The sequence below is a fragment of the Moschus berezovskii genome, chromosome 17 (assembly GCF_049115385.1).
Source record: "Moschus berezovskii isolate FMDL1 chromosome 17, NW_MosBer_1.0, whole genome shotgun sequence".
NCBI lineage: Eukaryota > Metazoa > Chordata > Mammalia > Artiodactyla > Moschidae > Moschus > Moschus berezovskii.
In genome coordinates, this window is record NC_142476.1 from 58,820,627 (window position 1) to 58,846,379 (window position 25,753).

A 25,753-nucleotide genomic window follows, 5' to 3' on the forward strand; every position below is an offset into this window, starting at 1 on the left:
GCTGATTTACAATGCTATTACCATATAGCAAAGTGATTCAGTTTTATACATATACACATTTTTAATATATTCTTTTCCATTATGGTTTATCGTAGGATATTGAACACATTTCTCTATGTTATACAGCTAGGCCATTATATACATAAAAGTTTACATCTGCTAACCCCAACCTCCCATTCTATCCCTTCCCCAACTTCGTCCCCCTTGACAACCATCACGCTTTTCTCTAGGTTCATGATTCTGCTTTTGTTTCATTAGTTCAGTTCACTTGCTCAGTCGTGTCCGACTCTTTGCGACCCCATGAATCGCAGCACGCCAGGCCTCCCTGTCCATCACCAACTCCTGGAATTCACGCAAACCCACCTCCATTGAGTCGGTGATGCCATCCAGCCATCTCATCCTCTGTCATCCCCTTCTCCTCCTGCCCCCAATCTTTCCCAGCATGAGGGTCTTTTCCAATGAGTCAACTTGACGCATGAGGTGGCCAAAGTATTGGAGTTTCAGCTTTAGCATCAGTCCTTCCAATGAACACCCAGGACTGATCTCCTTTAGAATGGACTGGTTGGATCTCCTTGCAGTCCAAGGGACTCTCAAGAGTCTTCTCCAACACCACAGTTCAAAAGCATCAATTCTTTGGCGATCAGCTTTCTTCACAGTCCATCTCTCACATCCATACATGACCACTGGAAAAACCATAGCCTTGACTAGACGGACCTTTGTTGGCAAAGTAATGTCTCTGCTTTTTAATATGCTATCTAGGTTGGTCATAACTTCCAAGGAGTAAGCGTCTTTTAATTTCATGGCTGTAATCACCATCTTCAGTTTTGTTTCATAGATAGGTTCATGTCATATTTTAAATTTCACACATAAGTGATATCATACAATATTTGTCTTTCTCTTTCTGACTTCACTTAGTATGACAATCTCTACTTACGTCCATGTTGTTGCAAATCGCATTATTTCATTCTTTTTCGTAGGTAAGTTATATTCCATTATAAAACCGCACGACATCTTATGCATTCATATGTCAATGCACATTTAGTTGTTTCTCTGTTTTAACTACTTTGAATAGAGTTGTTATGAACATAGAGGTATATGTATCTTTTTGAATTATAGTTTTGTATGTATATATGCCCAGGAAAAGGAGTACGTCAAGGCTGTATATTGTCACCTTGCTTATTTAACTTACATGCAGAGTACATCATGAGGAACACTGGGCTGGAAGAAGCACAAGCTGGAATCAAGATTGCTGGGAGAAATATCAATAACCTCAGATATGCAGATGACACCACCCTTATGGCAGAAAGTGAAAGAGCAGAGTGAAAAGCTTGGCTTGAGGCTCAACATTCAGAAAACAAAGATCATGGCATCTGGTCCCATCACTTCATGGGAAATAGATGGAAAAACAGCGGAAACAGTGTCAGACTTTATTTTTGGGGGCTCCAAAATCACTGCAGATGCTGATTGCAGCCATGAAATTAAAAGACGCTTGCTCCTTGGAAGGAAAGTTATGACCAACCTTGATAGTATATTAAAAAGCAGAGACATTACTTTGCCAACAAAGGTCCGTCTAGTCACGGCTATGGTTTTTCCCGTGGTCATGTATGGATATGAGAGTTGGACTGTGAAGAAAGCTGATCGATGAAGAATTGATGCTTTTGAACTGTGGTGTTGGAGAAGACTCTTGAGAGTCCATTGGACTGCAAGGAGATCCAACCAGTCCATTCTAAAGGAGATCAATCCTGGGTGTTCATTGGAAGGACTGATGCTAAAGCTGAAACTGCAATACTTTGGCCACCTCATGCGACGAGTTGACTCACTGGAAAAGACTCTGATGCTGGGAAAGGTTGGGGGCGGGAGGAGAAGGGGACAACCGAGAATGAGATGGCTGGATGGCATTACCGACTCTGTGGACATGAGTTTGAGTGAACTCCGGGAGTTGGTGATGGACAGGGAGGCCTGGCGTGCTGTGCTTCATGGGGTCGCGGAGAATAGGACACAACTGAGCAACTGAACTGAACTGATGCCCAGGAGTGAGACTGCTACATCATATCCTAATTCTATTTTTAAACTTCTGAGGAATCTCCATACTGTTTTCCACAGTGGTTTCAACAACTTACATTCCTATTTATAGTAGAGGAGGGCTCCCTTTTCTCCACACCCTCTCCAGCATTTGTTATTCGTAGAATTTTAAAGATAGCCATTCTGACTTGTGGGAGGTAACTCACTGTTTTGATTTGTTATTTCTCTAGTGATGTTGAGCATCTTCTCAAGTGCCTATTGGTCATCTGTATTTCTTCTTCGGAGAAATGTCTACTTAGGTCTTCTGCTCATCTTTGAATTGGATGGTTGTTTTTTTGTTGTTGAGTTATATGAGTTGTTTCTATATTTTGGAAATTAAGCCCTTATTGATTACATGGTTTGCAATATTTTCTATCTGGCCTGGACTTTGGTTTGTTGGAAAGGTTTTGTTCTGTTATTGTTTTTAACTGATTCAATTTCAATTACTGGTAACTGGCCTGTTTATATACTCCTTTCTGGTTGGTTCAGTCTTGGAAGATTGCACATTTCTATTAATTAATCCATTTCTTCTGGTTATTCATTTTACTGGTGTTAAATTGTTCATAGTATCTCTTATGATCCTTTCTTTTACTGTGGATTTGGTTGTAATGTCTCCCCTTTCATTTCAGATTTTATTTTGGCCTTTTCTCTTTTTTTCTTGATGAGTCTGTCTAAAGGATTTTCAGTTTTGTTTACCTTTTCAAGGAACCAGCTTTTACATTCACTGATATTTTCTAGATTTTTTTTAGTCTCTATTTTATTCATTTCTACTCCAGTCTTTATTGTCTCTTTCTACTAACTTCAGGTTCTGTTTATTACTTAGTCTTCTATTTCTAGTTTTCTAAAAAGTAGTGTGATATTACTGGAAGAACAGCAAACTAGATATTTTAAATTATTAAGAAATGGCTTAAGTCCAGCTATGCCAACATAAATGGTAAAATCAATCACTGTTTCAATCGGATGTTACAATCCACTAAGAATAATATTTTCAAAGACTATGTATTGACATGGGAAAAGTTCCATTCATTCAGCCAGTCAACAAACACTGTGTCAGATCTTCAACTACATGCTAAAGATAAAATAATGAGCAAGGAAGATATGATACTTGCTAGTCAAGAATCTTATAATCAAGAGAGAAAAAGACAAACAAAGATTACAGCGGAGACAAACTTGATACAGAAGATATAAGGAGATACGTAAGTATGCAGCAGGGAGTCCTACATCATCTATAAGAATAAGAGAAGGTTTTGTGGGAAATGTGACATTTTAAGCTCAGATCTGAAAGGTACAAGGTAATGGGCTCAACCATAGTTATGAGTAGAGATATAAGAAAACTGAGGATCCAACATATAGCAATGCATAGGGAAGACAAGGGTATGTGGGAAGGTAGGACATATCAAATTTTATGTATACCAAAGACCTTTACACATCTGCACTGGGTCAGATGGAAAGTATATTAAAGAAAATATTATCAGACCCTAAGTCTGCTTATAGAACTAGAATTCTGAGTAATTTTTCATTCTGTTCGGTATTTCCTAATCAATCATACTTTATTACTTACTGTTTACTGACAAAAAAGTGTTACTAAAATAATACTTCACCACATCTGAGAAAGAGTTTTTGGTTTTAAAATTTAAACAAGTCTCTTAGGACCTAATTGGTTCACTTGAAAAATAAGGATAATAACATTTACCTTCACAAAGTTTCTGATTTGGATCAAATATGGTAACATGTGTAGAAAAATTATTTTGTGGTTGTTGGACTTAACTCAGTATTCAGAGCCACCAGATAAGAGAATATTAAGATAGAATTCGAGGATAGTAGATCAGGAGGATGACATGCGGCCCTGATGTTGGTGTGCTAGTTACTAGTATCCTTCTCTTTAGCAATGATGACATTTAATACCAATCACAGCTGATGTTTTTCCCTCACTGAGCATAGCCCCAATCTCAGAATCCTTCTCAGCATAACCTTCTGGGAAGCCACTTGCATAATGGCACACTATTTGAAATCTTTTGCCATCACCAGCCCTAGAATTCCAAATATGACCACAATCAATTACATAATTTTTAAAATGTAATTTGGTGACCTCTTTAATTTATATTTTAAGTGTTCGGTCTTCTGTTTCAAAGTATATCTTACAGCACTTATAAGTTTTGATTTAATATCTTTGTAAGCCTGTCATTTATCTATTACACCAGAAACAGAATAATTAAGGGACTACAGACTGTGTGGATCACAATAAACTGTGGAAAATTCTGAAAGAGATGGGAATACCAGACCACCTGATCTGCCTCTTGAGAAACCTGTATGCAGGTCAGGAAGCAACAGTTAGAACTGGACATGGAACAGCAGACTGGTTCCAAATAGGAAAAGGAGTATGTCAAGGCTGTATTTTGTCACCCTACTTATTTAACTTATATGCAGAGTACATCATGAGAAATGCTGGGCTGGAGGAAGCACAAGCTGGAATCAAGATTGCTGGGAGAAATACCAATAACCTCAGATACGCAGATGACACCACCCTTATGGCAGAAAGTGAAGAGGAACTAAAGAGCCTCTTGATGAAAGTGAAATAGGAAAGTGAAAAAGTTGGCTTAAAGCTCAACATTCAGAAAACAAAGATCATGGCATCCAGTCCCGTCACTTCATGGGAAATAGATGGGGAAACAGTGGAAACAGTGTCAGACTTTATTTTTTGGGGGCTCCAAAATCACTGCAGATGGTGATTGCAGCCATGAAATTAAAAGACGCTTACTCCTTGGAAGGAAAGTTATGACCAACCTAGATAGCATATTAAAAAGCAGAGACATTCCTTTGCCAACAAAGGTCCATCTAGTCAAGGCTATGGTTTTTCCCGTGGTCATGTATGGATGTGAGAGATGGACTGTGAAGAAAGCTGAGTGCCAAAGAATTGATGCTTTTGAATTGTGGTGCTGGAGAAGAAGACGCTTGAGAGTCCCTTGGACTGCAAGGAGATCCAACCAGTCCATTCTAAAGGAGATCAGTCCTGGGTGTTCACTGGAAGGATTGATGTCGAAGCTGAAACTCCAATACTTTGGCCACTGGATGCAAAGAGTTGACTCATCTGAGAAGACCCTGATGCTGGGAGGGATTGGGGGCGGGAGGAGAAGGGGACGACAGAGAATGAGATGGCTGGATGGCATCACCGACTCGATGGACATGAGTTTGGGTGAACTCTGGGAGTTGGTAATAGACAGGGAGGCCTGGCGTGCTGTGATTCATGGGGTCGCAAAGAGTCGGACACGACTGAGCGACTTAACTGAACAGCATTTTACCAATATATTTACAAGTGGTCAAGTCAGATACGCATATATCTTTAGACTGACTGCTGATGTTTCACAAAACAGAAAAAATGAGTTTCTTACCTTTCCTCTGGAGTATCTACGTGAAATGTTCTCTCTATAACAGTGGTCCACTGGAGACATCTGATAATAAATGTGTTTGGCTTTGGTCGTTCTGTTTTCATTAACTGGCATTCTAGAAATAAAATAAAATGTCTCTTTGAATATACTTATATTTAAACAAGTAAACAGTTGAGAACTACAGAGTTCCATTCTAAACAAACCACTGCAACTTCACAGATTTCTATGGATCTCACTCACAGTTGTTCAAAACCTGACTTCAATATTCCTTTCTAATCCTTTGCCCATTCTGGTCACATGCCCAGCTATAATGGACTATTAAACTCTCCCTAAATACATCTTCCTCTGTCCTGTATCTACACCACTGTTCCAGCTAACACTACTATTTGGAATGTTTCCTATTTATTTTACCCCTAGGCATATCCAATTATCAAAAGAATTCTTGTCCTCTAAGGTATCAAATTCTACTCCTTCCATGAAGCCTTTTATAAAAACCTGATCTAGACCAACCATTCCCCACCCTATATTCTCATTACTTATTACTGTACCTCTCATTTTCACTTAGCATAGAGTATCTAATATAAATTTTAAGACAATATCCTTATGCCTACCTAGATTATAAGCCTTTGACAGTAAGTACCCCCTAAAATTCTAGAGTCACCTAGGGTCAGTCAGTCAAAGAGTGGTAAGTTCTGTCAAGGATTATCTATGAAGACTTTAAAGAAAAGGAGCATAGTGTAGCATGGATTTTTAACACTACAGAGCCTGGATACAATCTTTTTTTCCTACCATTAACTATGCAACTTTGGACAAGTTGATTAATTTGTCTGGTCTTTAAGTATTAAATGGGGAAGAGTACCTACATCATAAAAGTGATGTGGGGATTAATAATGAAAGTGTTGTTTGCTCAGTCATGTCTGACTCTTTGCGACCCCATGGATTATAACCCACCAGGCTCCTCTATCCATGGAATTCTTCAGGTAATAATATTGGAGTGGGTAGCCATTCCCTTCTCCAGGGGATCTTACCAAGCCAGGGATCAAACCCGTGTCTCCTGCATTGGGAGGTTGGTTCTTTACCGTCTGGGCCATCAGGGGATTAATAATGAGTACATGTAATGGTGTAGTGCATGACACATACTAAGTTTTCAATAAATGTTAGCTGCTATTATTATGTATACACCTGAGCTTCTCTGGTGACTCATATAGTAAAGAATCTGTCTGCAATGAAGGACACCCACGTTTGATCCCTGTGTCGGGAAGATCCCCTAACGCCTCCCACTCCAGTATTGTGCCTAGAGAATCCCATGGACAGAGAAGGCTGGTGGGCTACCGTCTGGTATTAGACAATATGAGTGAATAGGATAGGGTTGTCCACTGACACTTTTCTCTTAAAAGAAACTAATTTACCCCTAGTTGACACACTCAACAGGGTTTTCTTAGTGTTTATGCTTTGTGCTAGTTTCATCATTAGCAACTATCAACCACATGGGTCTTTATACGATAAAGTCATTAATCACACTGGACCAATTCTTTACTCTTCACGCTAAAAAAGATAATTCATCAAGGGTCTCTGCTTTTTTTTTTTTTTTTCCTCTTTTCTAACAAGTTTTTATGGTCTCAGCCAAATTTCTATTTTGGATCTCTATTTTATGATACACATGTCTAACTATACATAGGTTATTTCTACCTGGTTGAATTATTGGAACCACACCTAAAACCCAACCTACTATCTTTCCCTCTAAATCTGTTCTTAGACCTGGCTTTCCTAATTTTTCCATCATTCAAACTGAAAACATGGGTGACCTTCCTTTTTGATACTGGGAGCATATGCCATTACTTTTCCATTGATGCTGCTATACTTCAGGCTCTCACCACCCAATGCCTAAACCGCTGCAGGTGCCATAAAACTGGATCTTCCTACTGAGAGATGTGGAAAGGTCAGATGAGTTACTTAAATATAGAAACTGTATTCTGAGAGACATCTGAACTCATTCAAAATTAAACTCCTGATTTCTTCCACTCTTGCTCCCCTTGCCAACCTCTTAACTGTAGCTTTCTCTATCTCAGATGATGGCACCTCCAGCCTTTCAGCTGCTCAAGTCAAAAACCTTGGGATCATCTTTAAGTCCCTTCTTCTCTCACATCTCACCCTCGAAATCCTGTTGACTCCACTTTCAAGATATATTAATATCACTTCACACTTCCTCCACTATCTTGGAACAAGCCATCACTGTCTCTGACATGAATATTCCCAAAACCTTAGAACAGTTCTCCTCTGCCCCTCTCTGCAGAGACCTACTGTCAGAAACCTTAAAATGAACAACTGCAAAAAATAAATAAATAAAATTGCAATGTTTTCAATTCATTAAGAACAGAAGACGAAGGCCTTTAGATGATCAGCAAGGGTCCTACACGATCTGGACCCCCAACCCATCCCACCGCAGCTTCTCACCTCTTCCGCTAGTACTCTCCTTCAGGTCACTCTGCCAACTACCCTGCCACCCTGCACTTCCTCCATAAGGCACTGCAGTCTCTGTCTGTAGGGTTTTTCATCTAGTCGTGCCTCTGCTGGGTATTCTTCCCCTCACACAATCCCCTAGCTAACTCCCCCATTTCCTTCAAGTCTTAAATCTAAAAACCTTCACTGTGAAGCCTGCCTCAAACATGATGTTCAATGGTGAAATCCGTATCCTTTTCCCAGGACTCTCCAACCCCTCTAACCTGCTCTACTTTTTATTTCTCATAGCATGTTTCCATCTTTGTTCATATGAGATGACTAATATATTTTTTGTTTACTGTTTGTTTCTTCAACTAGAATGGAAGCTCTACTAACATATTCTTAGTACCTAGAACTGTGCCTAACATATAGCAGACACTCAGTAAATATTTTCCAAGTGAGTGAATTCTGACAGTAATAATCCAACAAGAAGGTAATTTTGATGATACAGGAAAGAGGAGAAAATTTCTGGTGCAACTTCCTTAAATAGTCAAGAAGGGAAAGGATTCACTGAACAAGTACGGGGCTGGCTGTAGTCAGGAGTACAGAGAATTTAGTGATGGAATTGGAGAGAAGATTGGGTAAAGGAGTCCAAATGCAGTTAGGGGTATAGAGGAAAGTAGGAGCTAGTAGAAAATTATCTGCTCAATGCTTCCATTTTTTCCCAATGAATCAGGATGTAAAGCCATCCTTAAAAATTAGGTTGGATGAGGATGCACTGGGGCTTTGAGAAAAGAGAAGATATGTAATAGCCTTCTAGAAGCAAACAAGACAGGTAAATAAATATCCATGACTGCTAAATGGCATTAAGGGCCCATGGAACTTAATGGGGCTTCCCAGGTGGCACTAGTGGTAGAGAACCCACCTGGCAATGCAGGAGATGTGGGTTCCATTTCTTGGTCAGGAAGATCTCTTGGAATTTAAAGTATCACCAGGGATCATATTTTTCCCCAGATATATTCAGCTGCACGGGTACAGATGGGGAACACAGAGGATCGGATTTAAGCAAAGCCATAATTTAACTAAGTAAGTTTGAGAATGCAGAAAAGTGAAACAGAATACAGGATGGAAGACAAGGGAGTGGTTGCAATTATCAACTAAGGAACTAAAAGGAGGGAAATGAGAACCTGGTGCTGCGTAAAATAATGAAAAGGTAGCAGAATCGACAGATCATAAAATCTATTATCTCAGTTAAATAATAACAATGTTAAATACTTCTGAAATATGAATGTTGAAATATCAATGTGCTAATTTTTGTCTGAAACACAAAAGTTTTAAAACACCAAAGATATCATACAATTTATAACAATAAAGAACTACACAATTTCACCCAACTTACTCTGCCTATAAAGTACAGACTCAGTTTGATTCTCTTTGCTCCTTCCTTTTCCCTTCTTTGTAAAATTTCTTTCATTCTTCCAGCCAATGATTTACTGTACTATCTTAGAGATGTTTAAGAATGTTCACTTAATGTTCCAGTTAGATGGATTAAATAAAAGTTGGGAATTGTGTGCACAACTCTTCCTCACAGCATCGACAACAGTGACAGCACATAAGGGTACACAGGAAATACCTGATGATTGAGTAACTGACTAACTGGCTTTTTTTTTTTAATTGGAGGCTAATTACAATATTGTATTGGTTTTGCCATACTTTGACATGAATCTGCCCGGGGTGTACATGTGTTCCCCATCTTGAACCCTGCTCCCACCTCCCTCCCCATCCCATCCCTCTGGTTCATCCCAGTGCACCAGGTCCAAGCATCCTGTATCATGCAGCGAACCTGGGCTGGCGATTCCTTTCACATATGATAATATACATGTTTCAATGCCATTCTCCCAAATCACCCCACCCTCGCCCTCTCCCACAGAGTCCAAAAGACTATTCTGTACATGTGAGTCTCTTTGCTGTCTTGTATATAGGGTTATCATTACCATCTTTCTAAATTCCATATATATGCATTAGTATACTGTATTGGTGTTTTTCTTTCTGGCTTACTTCACTCTGTATAATAGGCTCCAGTTTCATCCACGTCATTAGAACTGATTCAAATGTATTCTTTTTAATGGCTGAGTAATACTCCATTGTGTATATGTACCACAGCTTTCTTATCCATTCGTCTGCAGATGGACATCTAGGTTGCTTCCATATCCTGGATATTATAAAGAGTGCTGCGATGTACTAACAGGCTTTTAATGTAAAGAATGCAGAACAGACTCTTAAAGAGAGGGACAGTGCTGATGGAAAACTCAAGAGTGAACTAAGGAGTAGAGGGAGAGAGGAGCAACAGGAAAGGAAAGAAAGAACGTCCAGTCTAAGGGTTACCTATTCCGGTTTCTGTTACGTTTTCCTTTGCAGTGATGTCAAGGTAACTAAGATAATGGACCTGAAAATTAGAATGCCAGGTTCAAATCCAGGCTCGTCACCCACTATCAGCAGTGTTATCCTAGGCAAAGTACATTATTTCTCTCAGTCCCAAGGTCTTCTTATCTTTAAAAGCACTATGAGGAATTAAAACAAACTTTACAGGAAGCATATTTTCAACACCATACCTAAATGAAGTTTAAATGCTACAATCTAAAGAACTTTTTAAGGCTATATATGTAAAAGCTATTTAAAAGACTACATATGACATTCTAAGTGGTTATCAATTACTGAAATTTATGAAAAGGATAATAGAAGTGATTAAACACCATTCCCAAGTAGACTAGTAAAAAATAATTGCTTAGGAAACACTGAAACATTTGTATTTATGTATAGGATGGTTTTGGAAAAATATTAAGATAATAATATAATGATATAAATAGTTATACACAAGTTGTTTTGAATAAATATGCTAAGTATTTATGGACTCAACAATATATATGAAATGCCAATTATGGGCCAATTACTATACAAGATTCTGGGCATAGTAAGTAGAAAAATGAGTAAGAAACTCTACACGCTTACAGCACATACCAAACTCTATTTTTAATCATTCTGTATAATTATAAAGTAATATTTCACTAATAGTAAAAAGGGTTTATTCAGGTCTTCTTGAGACCTCTAGTTCAACAAAAATGTTACATGTAGTTATGGACTTGAAGAATAGAAATAAACCTATATGTTATAGGTCTCAGTATTAAATACTCTATAAATGAATCCAACTTCTAAATATTATCCATTAGACTGAAACTATAGAAGAAAGAAGTGGCTACCAAGAACCAGTCCACAATATTCAAGTGACAGGTCAACATCTGGAGAGGAGAATATTCTACCACACTTCAGGGTTTACTGCTGTGCATAAACAAATATAATTAAACAGCTGACTCCAAACTTAAAACACTTGAAACTTTAAATTACCATACTAAAACAAGTGAGCTGGTAAGTAGCAACACTTTGGGTTTTCTTATGTTAGCCATAATATGGAAACATGAACACACCATACAATTCTCTCTACAATGAAGAAAAACAAGCCATGAAAGTTTTCAGAATATAGTGCATGTCTGAAAACACTTTTAAAGAGGATTCTTAAAAGGGAGAGGGCTAATAAGTAAACTGGTTAATCAATACTTAGAAGAATATTTTCCTTTTAGTAAAGATTCTTAACTCAAGGTAGAACAATTCAGTTTTGTTTTGTTTTTTAAGGAAGAAATTTTGGATAGAGAGTATAAAAAGTTATTAACCAAATGATTATCTATGATTGCTGAACAATTTAATACAGAGAAATTTCAACAAAATGGCAGGTAACTAACTTTTATTACATCATAACCCATATTTTTTTTCAAAAAATTTTTATATGCATTAGTTACAGGCATACAGCAAAGTGATTCAGTTCGACCCATAAGTATCCATTCTTTTCCCATTTAGATTATTACAGAACATTGAGCCAAGTTCCCTGTGCTATACAGTAGGTCCTTATTGGTTTGTTGTTGCTCAGTTCCTAAGCTGTGTCCAACTCTTCGTGAACCCATGAACTGCAGCACACAAGGCTTCTCTGTCCTTCATTATCTCCTGGAGTTTGCTCAAACTCACGTCCATTGAGTCGGTGATGTTATCCAACCATCTCATCTCTTGTTGCCCCATCTCCTCTCAATCTTTCCCAGCATCAGGATCTATTCCTTATTGGTTACCTATTTTAAATTCACTGTATAGAAATGCAATAGATTTCTGAGTATTAATTTTGTATACTGAAACTTAATTAATTGATGAGCTCTAGTAAAATATATTGCTGGTAGCATCTTTAGGATATTCTATGTATAGTATCACGTTACATGCAAACAGTGACAGTTTTACTTCTTCTCTAATTTGGATTCCTTTAATATCTTTTTCTTCTCTTACTGCTGTGGCTAAAACTTCCAAAAATATGTTAATAAAAGCAGCGAGAGTGAACATCCTTGTCTTGTTCTTGATCACAGACAGAATGCTTTTAGCTTTTCACAGCTTAGTATGATGTGAGGTGTGGGTTTGTCATATATTGTCTTTATTATGTTGAGGTATGTTCCCTCTATGCCCACTTTCCAGAGTTTTTACCATAAATGGATGATTTTGTCAAAAGCTTTTCTGCATCTATTGAGATAATCATATGAATTTATTCTTCAGTTTATTGATGTAGTGTATTCGACTAATTGATTTGTGGATACTGAAATACCTTTGCATCCATGGGATAAATTCCATTTGATCATGATGTATGACCCTTTTAATGCACTGTTGGACTCAGATTGCTAGTATTTTGTTGAGGACTTCTGTGTCTATGTTCATCAATGATACTGGCCTGCAATTTGCTTTTTTTTTTGTTGTCTCTTTGTCTGGTTTTCATACCAACATGATGGTGGCCTCGTAGAATGAGTTTGAGAGTGTTCCTTCCTCTGCAATATTTTGGTAGTTTCAGAAAGATAAGTATTAACTCTTCTGATAGAGTTCGTCTGTGAGGCCATCTAGTTCTGCACTATGGTTGGGAATTTTCTAATCACACTTTCAATTTCCCTATTTATAACTGGTTTGTTTACATTTTTTATTTTTTCCTGGTTCAGTCTTAGGATATTGTACATTCTAAGAATTTGTCCATTTCTTCTAGGTTTTCCATTCTATTCGCATATAGTTGCTTACAGTAGTCTCTTATGATCCTTTGTCTTATATTTTTGTGGTGTCTGCTGTAACTTCTTCATTTTTAATTTTATTGATTTTAGCCCTCTCCCTTCTTTTTCTAAAGAGTCTGGCTAAGGCTTTATTAATTTTGCTTACCTGTTCAAAGAACCAGCTTGACCAAGTTAAACTATAAGCTGAACCTCAAATGTTCTATCTACTTTTAGAACCACTCTGAACCACAGGTTACCAAATTTATTCAAAGCTGTAATTATTCTGTAAACTTGAAAGCCAAATAAATAGAGGAACTACAATATCCCATATAAAAAATATACATACCAAAAAAAGTTTCTGGATATCACCTGTTCAGATTTTATTTCAAAAATTAGGTCTTATTTCAAGGGTTTTAACCGTTTAAATGCTAACTATATTCTTTTAAAAATAATTCTACTAACATATGGTGTGGAAAACAAAGGGGTAGTAATATATTCTATTTAATTATTACATCACAAAATTAAATAATGCTAACTGTGAGTTATAAAGACCATAAGAAGAGTTTATTTTTAAAGCCCCATATTATAATACTATTACAGATATTCTTTATAAGAGGGAAAAGAATATTTCTTTCTTTTATGTAAAGCTTTTACTGTCCAGGGAGCAGAAAGTCATAGCACCCAATTAAGACTCAACTCATCAACCTTAAGGAGATTTATTCATTCCACTAAGAGGAAAAGTCTTTTCCAGTGAGTCAACTCGTCACATGAGGTGGCTAAAGTATTGGGAGTTTCAGCTTTAGCATCAGTCCTTCCAATGAAAACCCAGGATTGATCTCCTCTAGAATGGACTGGTTGGATCTCCTTGCAGTCCAAGGGACTCTCAAGCGTCTTCTCCAGCACCACAGTTCAAAAGCATCAATTCTTCGGCAATCAGCTTTCTTCACAGTCCAACTCTCACATCCATACATGACCACTGGAAAAACCATAGCCTTGACTAGACAGACCTTGGTTGACAAAGTAATGTCTCTGCTTTTTAATATGCTATCTAGGTTGGTCATAACTTTCTTTCCAAGGAGTAAGCAAGCGTCTTTTAATTTCATGGCTGCAATCAGTATCCGCAGTGATTTTGGAGCCCAAAAAAATAAAGTCTGACACTGTTTCCACTGTTTTTCCATCTATTTCCCATGAAGTGATGGGACCAGATGCCATGATCTTTGTTTTCTGAATGTTGAGATTCAAGCCAACCTTTTCGCTCTCCTCTTTCCCTGGAAAAGACTCTGATGCTGGGAGGGATTGGGGGCGGGAGGAAAAGGGGATGACAAAGAATGAGATGGCTAGATGGCATCACTGACTCGATGGACATGAGTTTTGAGTGAACTCCAGGAGTTGGTGATGAACAGGGAGGCCTGGCGTGCTGTGATTCATGGGGTCGCAAAGAGTCGGACACGACTGAGCGACTGAACTGAACTGAACTGAAGAGGAAAACAGCTTAGGTGTGACAGGTACCATGGTAGACAGCAAGATCAGTAGAGGATATATATACTGAGATCACTATGTGCCAGGCACTATACTCATTAGAGGTTCCTAAATGTTAATTTCACCTGAAGGCCAAACCTAAGAGCTATTAATATCCTCCTCATTATAAATGAGCAGACTGAGATTGAAACTAGCTAAATAACTTGCTCACAAACACACAGCTTGTTTAGCTTGTTTTAAGTACCTGTATAAGGCTTTACCCCCAGGTCTGTCTGAAACCACATTCCATTCTTATCTGGAAAGAATATACTGTTAGGAAAACTGCCTGTAAAAAGGTTAGTAATCATCTGTAGAAGGAAGGCCTGGCTGTCCCCTCCTCTGTGCCTTCCCCATACCTTGCTATGCTTGCTTGTTCTCCCTTGTGTGACATCTCTTCTCCTAAAAAGAAAACCAGGATAATTTTCACTGGTAACAATGTCTGGAGAGGGAGGTAGGCCCCAATGTGTCTGCTCATGGCTCTCAGCACACCATGGGGATGAGATGGTCAGGGATGAGAACTACTCTCAATAGGATACTGGTCCTGGCATTTTTTGTTTCTCCAAGCAGGCATGTAGGGGAAAGGTGGATTCAGATGAAAAGCAGAAGGGAAAGAACATAGTCAGGAGGGCAGCAGAGCCTCCAGATCTTTTCACTGCTGGATTTTACATACTACAATACCAATAAAGCTAGCTATAATAAAATTTTTCAACTACTTATGATAAAAAAGTGATTCCCAATCTTGCACTGGTCCAACTGCATGGTTCTAGCTGTTTGGGTCTGAATCATTTACCTGTCACTCAGAATCAACAAACCCTCTCCACATAAGGAAACAGAAAAGGGAAGAAAAAAAAAAAGAAGTTCTCACATTTTATTTTATACAAAATTCTATAAAGGGCAGGAATAAGACTAGGTTACTAACATTATATTCCACTCTATAAGAGGTTTTCACTTTATGATACATATATCAAATCCTGACATTTTCATTATCATAAACTTCACTGGTTGTAACATGGAATACTACTTAAATTGTATTTGAAATCACAACATGTTACGGTGAACCTCTCCTAATTCATTGTTCTTTAATGAATATGGTCACCACAGACACCACCATTTACCAATAATACATTTTAGAGCCAATATTTTCCCCATCAACATATTTCAATTTTGTTGGTCCACCATATCCCGCTTCTAATTAAACAAACACACACTTCAAGAGTCTTCTAGAACAACTGTTCTCTGAACACCCTCTGCATACTTGAAATTTCAGGTAAAAACACATTGTGGTCATTGTGGGACAATGATTAAGATAATGAAAATAACAACAGGCATTTCCTAAAAGAGTTGTAATAGTCATGCAAACATCTAATGTACCATTAGGCAAGCTAGGTATTTTTTGGTTCTGTTGTTTGTTAGGCATACAATAGTCATGAGAGTTCAATAAGCTATTTTCTCTACTTATCTGTATCTCTGAAAATGTTTATGATAAAAAGTCAAAAATAGAAACTCGTTCCAAAATAATATTAGATTCTTTTCACAAGGTATGTATCAAAATGTCCAAGGAAATTATTTTTTTAATAAAATGTGCATTTTAATATATAAAACAAAGATCCTTCTAGTAAATGAAACTCACTGAACATAAATTAAACTTCAAAATATTTCACTTGAGCATTGAAGTTTAAGTGAAGTGAAAGTCACTCAGTCATGTCCGACTCTCTGCAAGCCCATGGACTGTAGCCCACCAGGTTCCTCTGTTCACGGAATTCTCCAGGCCAGAATACTGGAGTGGGTAGCCATTCCCTTCTCCAGGAGATCTTCCCAACCCAGAAAGTGAACCCAGGTCTCCCACACTGCAGGCAGATTCTTAACTATTTGAGCCACCAGGGAAAGGTATCACTATTAGAAAAATCAATTTATATTGTATTAACTCTAATTTACAACTTAAATAGCTCAAGCTTCCATGTATCAATGTGACCATTTCTACTCATTTTCATAGGTGCTTATCAATGCATACCAGGGTGAACAAATAATAAATATACATACAGAGCAAGATGCACATGTACTAAATGCTCCTTTCCCTCCCTTTAAAAACCATTATTTACAAAAATGGCCTTTGTTACACATTTCTTAGCCATTCACCTAAGCTGTGGTTTCTACTGGTCTTCTGAAATCTCTCCTCATCAGATATATTTTTGTTTTTCTCATTTTCATTTCTTTGCTGCATCTGATGCACTTGGCTCCCTACCAATGAGGCACTCCCCCAGGGTCCTGTGACAGACTTGCCTGACTTTACCTGCAACTCTGACCATTCATTAATCTTCTTTCTTAGGGCCTCTTCCTTAGAACTAAGCTGCTCCCTTATGCTGAGAACTTTGTGCTACACTTTTCTTTTATCCTTAGTAAATTTAGACATGCATTAAACAAATAATTATTGTGTGCTTACAATATGCCTGACAACAACCCAGGCACTGAAGATAGAGCAGTGAACAAAACAAAGTCCCTATTTTTCATAAAGTTTATGTTTTACTGAGAAGATAAGCAATCAAACAATAAACATGAAAATCAATTAGTTTATAACATAATAGGTGCTAATCAGTATTGTGAAGAAAAACTACCTAGGGCAACAAGTTAGAAAAAAAGGGAAAGTAGTACTATTTTAGAAAGACTAGTTAGAAAGGGTATCTCTTAGTGAAATGGACAACCAATGCAATGCAGATATCTGTGGGAAGAGTGATCTGGGCTGAAGGAACAGTAAGAACAAAGACCCACAGCTGGAGAGAGTTCAGACATGTCAGAAACTGCAAGTGCAGTGTGACTAAAGTAGTATGTTAGGAGAGGAGATCTAAAAGGCGTTCAGTGACCTGGTAAGGACTTTGGATGTCACTCTGGGTAGTCTCTCACATTACTCTGCCAAAATTAAGACGTGACGTTCAATGACAAGCCTGCACCTCTAGTATCAATCTTTCCATCAAGCTCCATTGCTTTATGGCAAAACTGGCAGCTCTTTTGAGGACCTATTATTTCTTCATTCTCAACATATCTAAATGGGTGTTTTTTCCCTAATCTTCCAAACTGAAAATTAGTGCATCAACACAATGTTTCTATTCATTTTAATACTATATAATCTTCCTAATCATCCAAGAAACACATCCTCCGTCATCTTTGATCGTCTTTCAACCCATGGCTAAGCCTACAACACTTACTGTAACAGTTCTTTGTAATGTCTTTTGAACCATCCCTTCTTTTCACTGCTACATCCAACCAGAGAATTTACCAAAATCTGGACCCCTAATATGGTTTCCCAGATGCTCTCCCTTTCTCCAGCCTTCTCTCCTGTCAAGTTGTCCTACATACTATCAGTCTGATTAGACTTACTCAAGCTTTTATTTAAAAAGCTTCAACCACAACCACAAACAAGTCTCTGGGTCTTTGCAGCAGTAAAGTCACTCAGTCACTCGTGTCCAACTCTCTGCAATCCCATGGACTACAGCCTGCCAGGCTTCTCCATCCACGGGATTCTCCAGGCAAGAATACTGCAGTAGGTTGCCATTTCCTTCTTTAGGGGATCTTTCCAACCCAGGTATCAAACCTGGGTCTCATGCATTGTAGGCAGTTGCTTTACCGTCTAAGCCACCAGGGAAGTCCTTGGAGCAGTATAATAATACTTAATTCATAATCTTGTTTAATTGGTAAGCCAAAGGAACAGCATATGTTGGAAGAATCAGCTCATTCATCTCTAGCAGAATTGAAAAAAAATTCATCTTTGCCAATTTAAGTCAACAGGAAAACTGTTTTCCATTATATATTTCTCCAAAATTCATTCTTTTTCAATAATTAACTACTAAGTCTTTATTTTAGCATGTTATTAGCAGCTTAACCACAAGATTAAGATATTACATGTATGATTTCTCACTTAATTCTCCCAATAAAGTTCTAAAGTATTTTCATCATTTCCATTTCACAAAGAAGAAAATGAAGGTTGTCTGATTTTTAAGTCACTTGTTCAAAATTATCAAGTCATTAAGGCTGTAAAACTGAGTCTCTAAATCCAGATTTTCTAGCTCTAAATTCTGGGACCTTTCTGTATGTCACAAACTGCTTTAGGAATATTAGCTTCTTACAAGAGAGGAAGAAATGCTTTACTTTTTATTTATAACAAGATGTATTTATATTTTATTTTCAAGTTTTCTGCAATACTAATGTGCCAGAAACAGGTGACATGCAAAATACTGAAATAGGATCCCCCAGAGAAAACTGACCAAACTTTCATTGGAAAAAATGTCTTTCTGTCAATATTAGATTGCTGATACAAAGCTGAAATACTTATTGGCCCAAATGTTAAAACCAACACAAATTAAGATGTAATGAGAGTTGCTGGAATCGGAACTTGTTCAGGTTTGTCAATGTAAGTCAATCTCGTTGATTCCTTAATGATAAGATAATCTATTTGTTAGAGTACAGAGCCATTAGAAGGAAAACAACAGAAATATAAGTTCCTAAAGGCACAGAAATCCCAAAGAATTTAGGAGGTAACAGCAGAACTGTAAATAATATAGTTTAACAAAAATATTTTAACAAAATGTCCTATTTCCATAGCACAACCGCAAAGCTCAAAGGAAACAATTCATATGAAATAATGCTATGAAGAAAATATTATATATTTTAATTTCTTTCTAAGAATATCCTATAGAGAAAGAAACTTTATCAGTGTGCTTTTGGAAGCAATAACTGTTGCTGGATGGATGATTCAATTAGCATGAACTATTCTGGCATGTTTCAAAAGCATTGCCATTTTAAAACATTAAAAATGTCTAAAAATGCAACCATAGTAATAGTGCACGGGTTGGGGGTGAGGGAGAAAGACAATGACAAATTGGTCCAAAAGGACACTGAGACTTCATAGCTGGAAGACCATTGTGCTGACAATTAGTAACAGGAAGCAGAGCACAAAACAAATGAATGAAAAAAGCTGAACTTGCAATGAAAGACCTTATTATAGTGCAGAAACATTATTGTAATAAAGGGGCAATGTACTCTCCTCCATAAAACTTTCAAACAGGCACCCTTGCCTCTTTTTTTCATTCTCTGCATTTCATTTTTTCATTAGCATCTGCTTGATTATGTATTATTTCCAACCCGAAAGAATGCTTCTCTATCCTTCCTAAATTCCAAGGCTTAAAGGTCCTTCCCCTCACTGTGGCCTTGAGCCTCATTTAACTTTACTCAAAACATAACAAAGGTTTAAAATAACATAAAGATAGAGGGGAAAAAACAGAAAGGCAGTGATTCATTATATAGCTGCAGCAAGATAAAATGTGTCCAAGCCTAACTTGTTAAAAATGCAATGATCATATAATTCATACTAATATCCAAATGATTCTGTCTCTAAAACTCCTATGACTTCTTTGATAGAAGAGAACGGCTGAAATCTTCACTTACTAGAGTAAATTCTCTGCATTTAGCTTCAGTTTCCTTAAATGGGAACATCAAAAAGCTCTGAAACATATTTTCATATACTAGTTGAGAATGATAAGACTTGATCCATGACACTGACATATAATCTAGAGACAAAGAAAGCCCGTATCTTCTGTCTATGCTTCCTATGCTAGAAAACGTTTTAGCTTAAGACCCTACAGCAGCCACAGATGTTTTAGTTAAGCAGTGATGTGTAAAAAGCACCGGCCTTGACACCTGAAAGCTGTGGGTTTAGATTTAAGTCCCAGTTCACCAAATGCATGACCATGGGCAATTTCTATGGGCCAAGTTTCCCTATAAAACAGAGACATTATGTATCCTGCAAAAATATCAGCGTGACTAATAATACAAATATAAAATGCATAGCACACAGATGCTCAACAAGTGGTAAATTGTTATTTGCATTAATTCTCAAAAGACTGAATGTTCCAAGAAATTATTATCTGTGGCTCATAGGCAAATCATTGACTTCTAGAAGACTCTGGAAATTCTTCATGCCCACTCCTTCATATCACAGATAATAAAACACCAGGGATGGTGAAGTGACTGGCCCAATATTACATAACAAATTTCTATCAAATAATCAGCCACCTGACTACCATCTCCATGCTTGTCCCTCTGCTAAAGCATAAGTAAGTATCAAGGTTACACACAATATACCTCTCAAAAACAAGAGTCTGCTACCAACCTACTGTTAATAATACTTGACATACCATGAAATTAAAAGACGCTTACTCCTTGAAGGAAAGTTATGACCAACCTAGATAGCATATTAAAAAGTAGATATTACTTTGCCAACAAAGGTCCATCTAGTCAAGGCTATGGCTTTTCCAGTGGTCATGTATGGATGTGAGAGTTGGACTGTGAAGAAAGCTCAATGCCAAAGAATTAATGTTTTTGAACTGTGGCACTGGAGAAGACTCTTGAGAGTCCCTTGGACTGCAAGGAGATCCAACCAGTCCATCCTAAAGGAGATCAGTCCTGGGTGTTCATTGGAAGGACTGATGCTGAGGCTGAAACTCCAATACTTAGGCCACCTCATGCAAAGAGTTGACCCACTGGAAAAGACCCTGATGCTCAGAGGGATTGGGGGCAGGAGGAGAAGGGGACGATAGAGGATGAGATGGCTGGATGGCAACACTGACTCGATGACATGAGTTTGAGTGAACTCCGGGAGTTGGTGATGGACAGGGAGGCCTGGTGTTCTGTGTTTCATGGGGTTGCAAAGAGTTGGATACGAATGAGTGACTGAACTGAACCACAAAGTTTCTGTGGTGCTGAATAAGCATTACTTGAAGAAGAGCTATCTCTGAACTCCATTTATGATTAAATACACTCAATCCAGGTGTGAGAAATGCATGCTTGTTCAGTTGCCTCAGATGTGTCCAAATCTTGGCAAGCCTATGGACTGTGACCCGCCAGGCTCCTCTGCCCATGGGAATTTCCAGGCAACAATACTGGAGTGGTTATAGCCATTTCCTTCTCCAGGGATCTTCCTGACCCAAGGATTGAACCCATGCTGCAGGCGGATTCTTTACTGCTGAACCACTGTGGAAGCCTCAGATGTTAGACAGTCCAGTCCAAATCATTGTTAGTCTTCCCAAGTACTTGCTTTGAGAGTCTAGGAAAATTTCTTAATCTCCCTAAGGCCCCAGCTTTACTAGTTTTCTTTTTGAAAGGTAATATTTATCTCATGTTTTTCTTGTCATGTTGCTGTAAATAAGGCACCTTATACATAGGAGCTTAAACAATGTTAGTTCTCTTCCTTTTACTTCCTTAAGTCTTTATTTAAATTTCACACGTATTAATTATAAGTAGGGAAGTAGATTCTTTACCAGTGAGCCACCTAGGAAGCCCAATTATAAGTATGATGGGATTAAATGAGCAAGTAACGGGCATATAATCATTTTTTAAATTATAATTTTGGGGGATTTTTTTTTTTTTGGCTGCAGTGCATGGCCAGTGGGATCTTAGTTCCCTTATTAGGGATTTAACTTGAGCCCTCAGCAGTGAAACAGCAGAGTCCTACCCACTGGACTGCCAGGGTATTCCCTAATTTAAAATTTTATAAAGTAATTACAAATAAGCCTCTACTTCCTAGAAAAGAAACTAAGTTAAAAAATAAATATTAAACATGTAAATCAGGTAGGTTTTGTCTATATTTAACTTAACCAAAAACAATCTATAGATTTAATTAGGCCATAAATGAGTATACACAGAAAAGGGTATAAAAAGGATTATTGTCACTCTTCAGATATGGAACAGTATCACAGAAGAAAACTCTAGGATCAGTAATAAGAGAAAATAGTACAAGGATGCTCAGCACCAAAGGCTACCTGAGTGTTATACACTGAGCAAAACCATAGTTGAAAAACTGAAGTATACTGACCTAATAGTAATTAATTTAATATTAAAAGTTATGCAAAACCCCATCATACCTGCTTATCATACACAGGCTGCAGGCGGTGGTCCTCCTACCCCACACCCACTATTCACTCCGCACTCACACCACCTCGGCTCTCTTATATAAAATAAATCGGTTAAAAAACAGTGAACAGATGATGTGCCCCTTTCCAAGCTAAAAGCTACAGTTCAAAATATTTTTAGCTAAAGAAAAAATATTAACTTTAAGATGGTATTTTAAAATAGAATTATTTATTTGCATCAGTAAAATTATTTTATATTCTACTAGGAGAGAAGATGAATACCAATGTGACAACAGAAACTTCATGTAAAAGCCAAGTCAGCAAATAGGGGACATAATGCCTAACTCTGACACTGAGAAATCATACAAAGTATCTGGCACGATTATGGCAGTCTGCTAAACAATTCAAGTGCCCAATTCATTCCTATCACTTATGTTTCTTTCTCCTTTGATATCTTTCAGTCTATACAGGGACAAAGAAATAACATACCATCTGGAGGTTTCATCCATATTCTGAGGATTTCATACCCATTTAAATTAACAATAGATTCAACCAGTGTCTCAGAAATAATTTTTTCAAATTATAGTGATCTGTTACCTGGGATATATGTCATCTTTTGAAATCTTACTATTTTTCCAAACAATCTCAATTTCCAACGAAGCTTTTCTTGATGATCTACTCCTCAATGATACCTCCTTTTCCTAAAACTCTTACTGAATATATTAATTATAAACCTACTTCAGAACTGAACCATCAAAATACCAATCTCAAAATACTAATTCCAAGGGTTTGTGGCATATTTTGCTAGCAGATTATAAATTCTTCAAATCCACAGGCTGTATCTGTGGATTAATGAAAGGAACGCAGACTTCAAGGTTAGCATTCTGTTAGACATGGGCTGAAATTCTGGCTCTGCCATTTGCCAGTTTAGTCACATAATCTCTCAGTCTCTTTAAAATGGAGAACAAAATACTTACCTCAGAATGTTGTTGTGAAGATTAAATGAGATAACATATGTGAAAGGGCCTGGCACATAGTAAGGCTCAAAGAAAAGTTGGTTTCCTTCCTTATTTCCTTCTCTTTTCCCTCAGTACCTGGTACAATGTTGAGAACACAATAAACCCTCAATAAAAACTTTCTAAATATTCATTTGAACTTAGATTTCCTACAAATATGTTTAAATATTAAGTGATAACTTCTATGTATCCGAATTGTGTTACTTTAAATCATATGCAAATAAAGTAGGAAATCTCAAAACAGAACAAGTGTGTGAGGCTGCTACTTAAGATGATGAGTAAAGGAAGTAAAGAAAGGAGTCAGAGGAAATAATACTTAAGAACAATTCAGTGAAAATTATTGCACGCATAATATTTTTCACACCAGTATCTCTGGATAAGCAAGAGTTGACTGCTGACCTAAGAGGAAGCTGAGTGAGAGAGGGAAGGAGGAAGAGAGCAAGGCAGAGAGAAAGAGGAAGAAGAGAAGGGAGGAAGGGGGAAAGAAAAGGATGAAGGAAGGGAGGAAGGAAGCTTGGTTCTGCTGGGACCTCTTTTATGTCCTCACATTAATACAGGCTATTGAAGCGGACCACTCCTTGCCTACCTTCCATTAAAAACAACTCCCACTGCATACTCCATCTTACAAGAAAGTAATTATCTAATGGAAGAACCAAATTAACATGAAATTTTCCCCAGTGCATAGTAACCAAAGGATCCTCTTAGAACAGTCAGAAAGACACTTGGGGATGTTATTATCTTTATTAAAAAAACAAAACACTTCAGACTAAACCTTCTAATTAAAGAATTTGGTCTGCACCCAGGTCCTCTGAGGTCAGCCCAGTGGTGCTGCCTTTTCAGCTGCAGTGATGTTCTTCTTCATTTTCCAGGAGGAGGCCATGTGCATGGTTGAGGGGTCTACCACATGTTATTTAGTTATAAGAAAGACCAGTCTCTACAGACAAAGTCTTTGGCATTAAATACAATTGAGATTTTTCCCCCAAAGAAAACAAGAGGAGCCATTCTCAATTTCAATCTTGTTGTAGATGTGTATGTTCAGTTGCTAAGTCATGTTCAACTCTTTGAGACCCCATGGACTGCAGCGTGCCAGGCTTCCCTGTCCTTCACTATCTCCTGGAGTGTGCTCAGATTCATGTCCATTGAGTCAGTGATGCTAGTTATACATAGGGTCTATTTAACAGTTTCATTGTCTTTGAAGAAAGCCCAATAGAGTAGTTTCCACCTTATTCCAATACCATTTAACTGGAAAGCAGGGGATGGCTGCCATTTAACTCCATTAAGCAAATCACTGCAGATGGTGATTGTAGCCATGAAATTAAAAGACACTTACTCCTTCAAAGGAAAGTTATGACCAACCTAGATAGCATATTAAAAAGCAGAGACGTTACTTTGCCAACAAAGGTCCGTCTAGTCAAGGCTATGGTTTTTCCAGTGGTCATGTATGGATGTGAGAGTTGGACTGTGAAGAAAGCTGATCTCCGAAGAATTGATGCTTTTGAACTGTGGTGTTGGAGAAGACTCTTGAGAGTCCCTTGGACTGCAAGGAGATCCAACCAGTCCCTCCTAAAGGAGATCAGTCCTGGGTGTTCATTGGAAGGACTGATGCTGAAGCTGAAACTCCAATACTTTGGCCACCTCATGTGAAGACTTGACTCATTAGAAAAGACCCTGATGCTGGGAGGGATTGAGGGCAGGAGGAAAAGGGGATGACAGAGGATGAGATGGCTGGATGGCATCACCGACTCAATGGACATGGGTTTGGGTAAACTCCTGGAGTTGGTGATGGACAGGGTGGCCTGGAGTGCTGCGATTCATGGGGTCACAAAGAGTCGGACACGACTGAGCGACTGAACTGAACTGAAGCAAATATTACTGAGCATATTCTATTTTACACTATTACTTTTATTTGTATTTTAGCATTTATAATTTACAAAGTCTTTCACAGGTATCATCTCATTTAACCCCCACCCTAATCCTGAACAGCAGATAACCTCATGTTTAAAGCTAAGAAAAATGAAGATCAGGAGACTTTTGTGATTTGTCCAAGATCACAGAGCTAGTAAAGAAGAGCAGAACCAAAACTTAGGTCTTCTGATTCCAAGTCCTGTGATTTTCTAATATATCAGATCTTATAATAAACACTGGAGGAAATTTTTTAAGTGATTATGCACAGTGATTATGCTCTGGAAGGTTATCATTTTCCTCGATTCTACATAAGACCCCATACTAAGTTATATTCTGATGAATGAAACTGAGAAGGTAAAGACTACAACTAAATAGATTAGCTCTCAAAGTGAACTCGCTCAGTTGTGTCCGAC

General features: G+C 37.8%; 1 protein-coding gene across 6 annotated transcripts in view; it reads right to left on the reverse strand.

Annotated features, from left to right (window-relative positions):
• The window catches only part of AKT3 (AKT serine/threonine kinase 3), a 294,820-nt gene that overhangs the window by 113,191 nt on the left and 155,876 nt on the right, over positions 1–25,753 (reverse strand). For 5 of the 6 annotated variants that reach the window (XR_016039635.1, XM_088845506.1, XM_088845504.1 and 2 more), the window contains one exon: positions 5,451–5,562. Coding sequence is in view for 5 of the 6 variants with exons in the window: in XM_088845505.1 (XP_088701631.1) it covers positions 5,451–5,562 (112 nt within the window). In the remaining variant the exon portion in view is untranslated. Of the gene's footprint in view, positions 1–5,450; positions 5,563–23,396; positions 23,514–25,753 lie in introns of all 6 variants that reach the window. The other variant, XM_055419719.2, reaches the window with a different exon arrangement.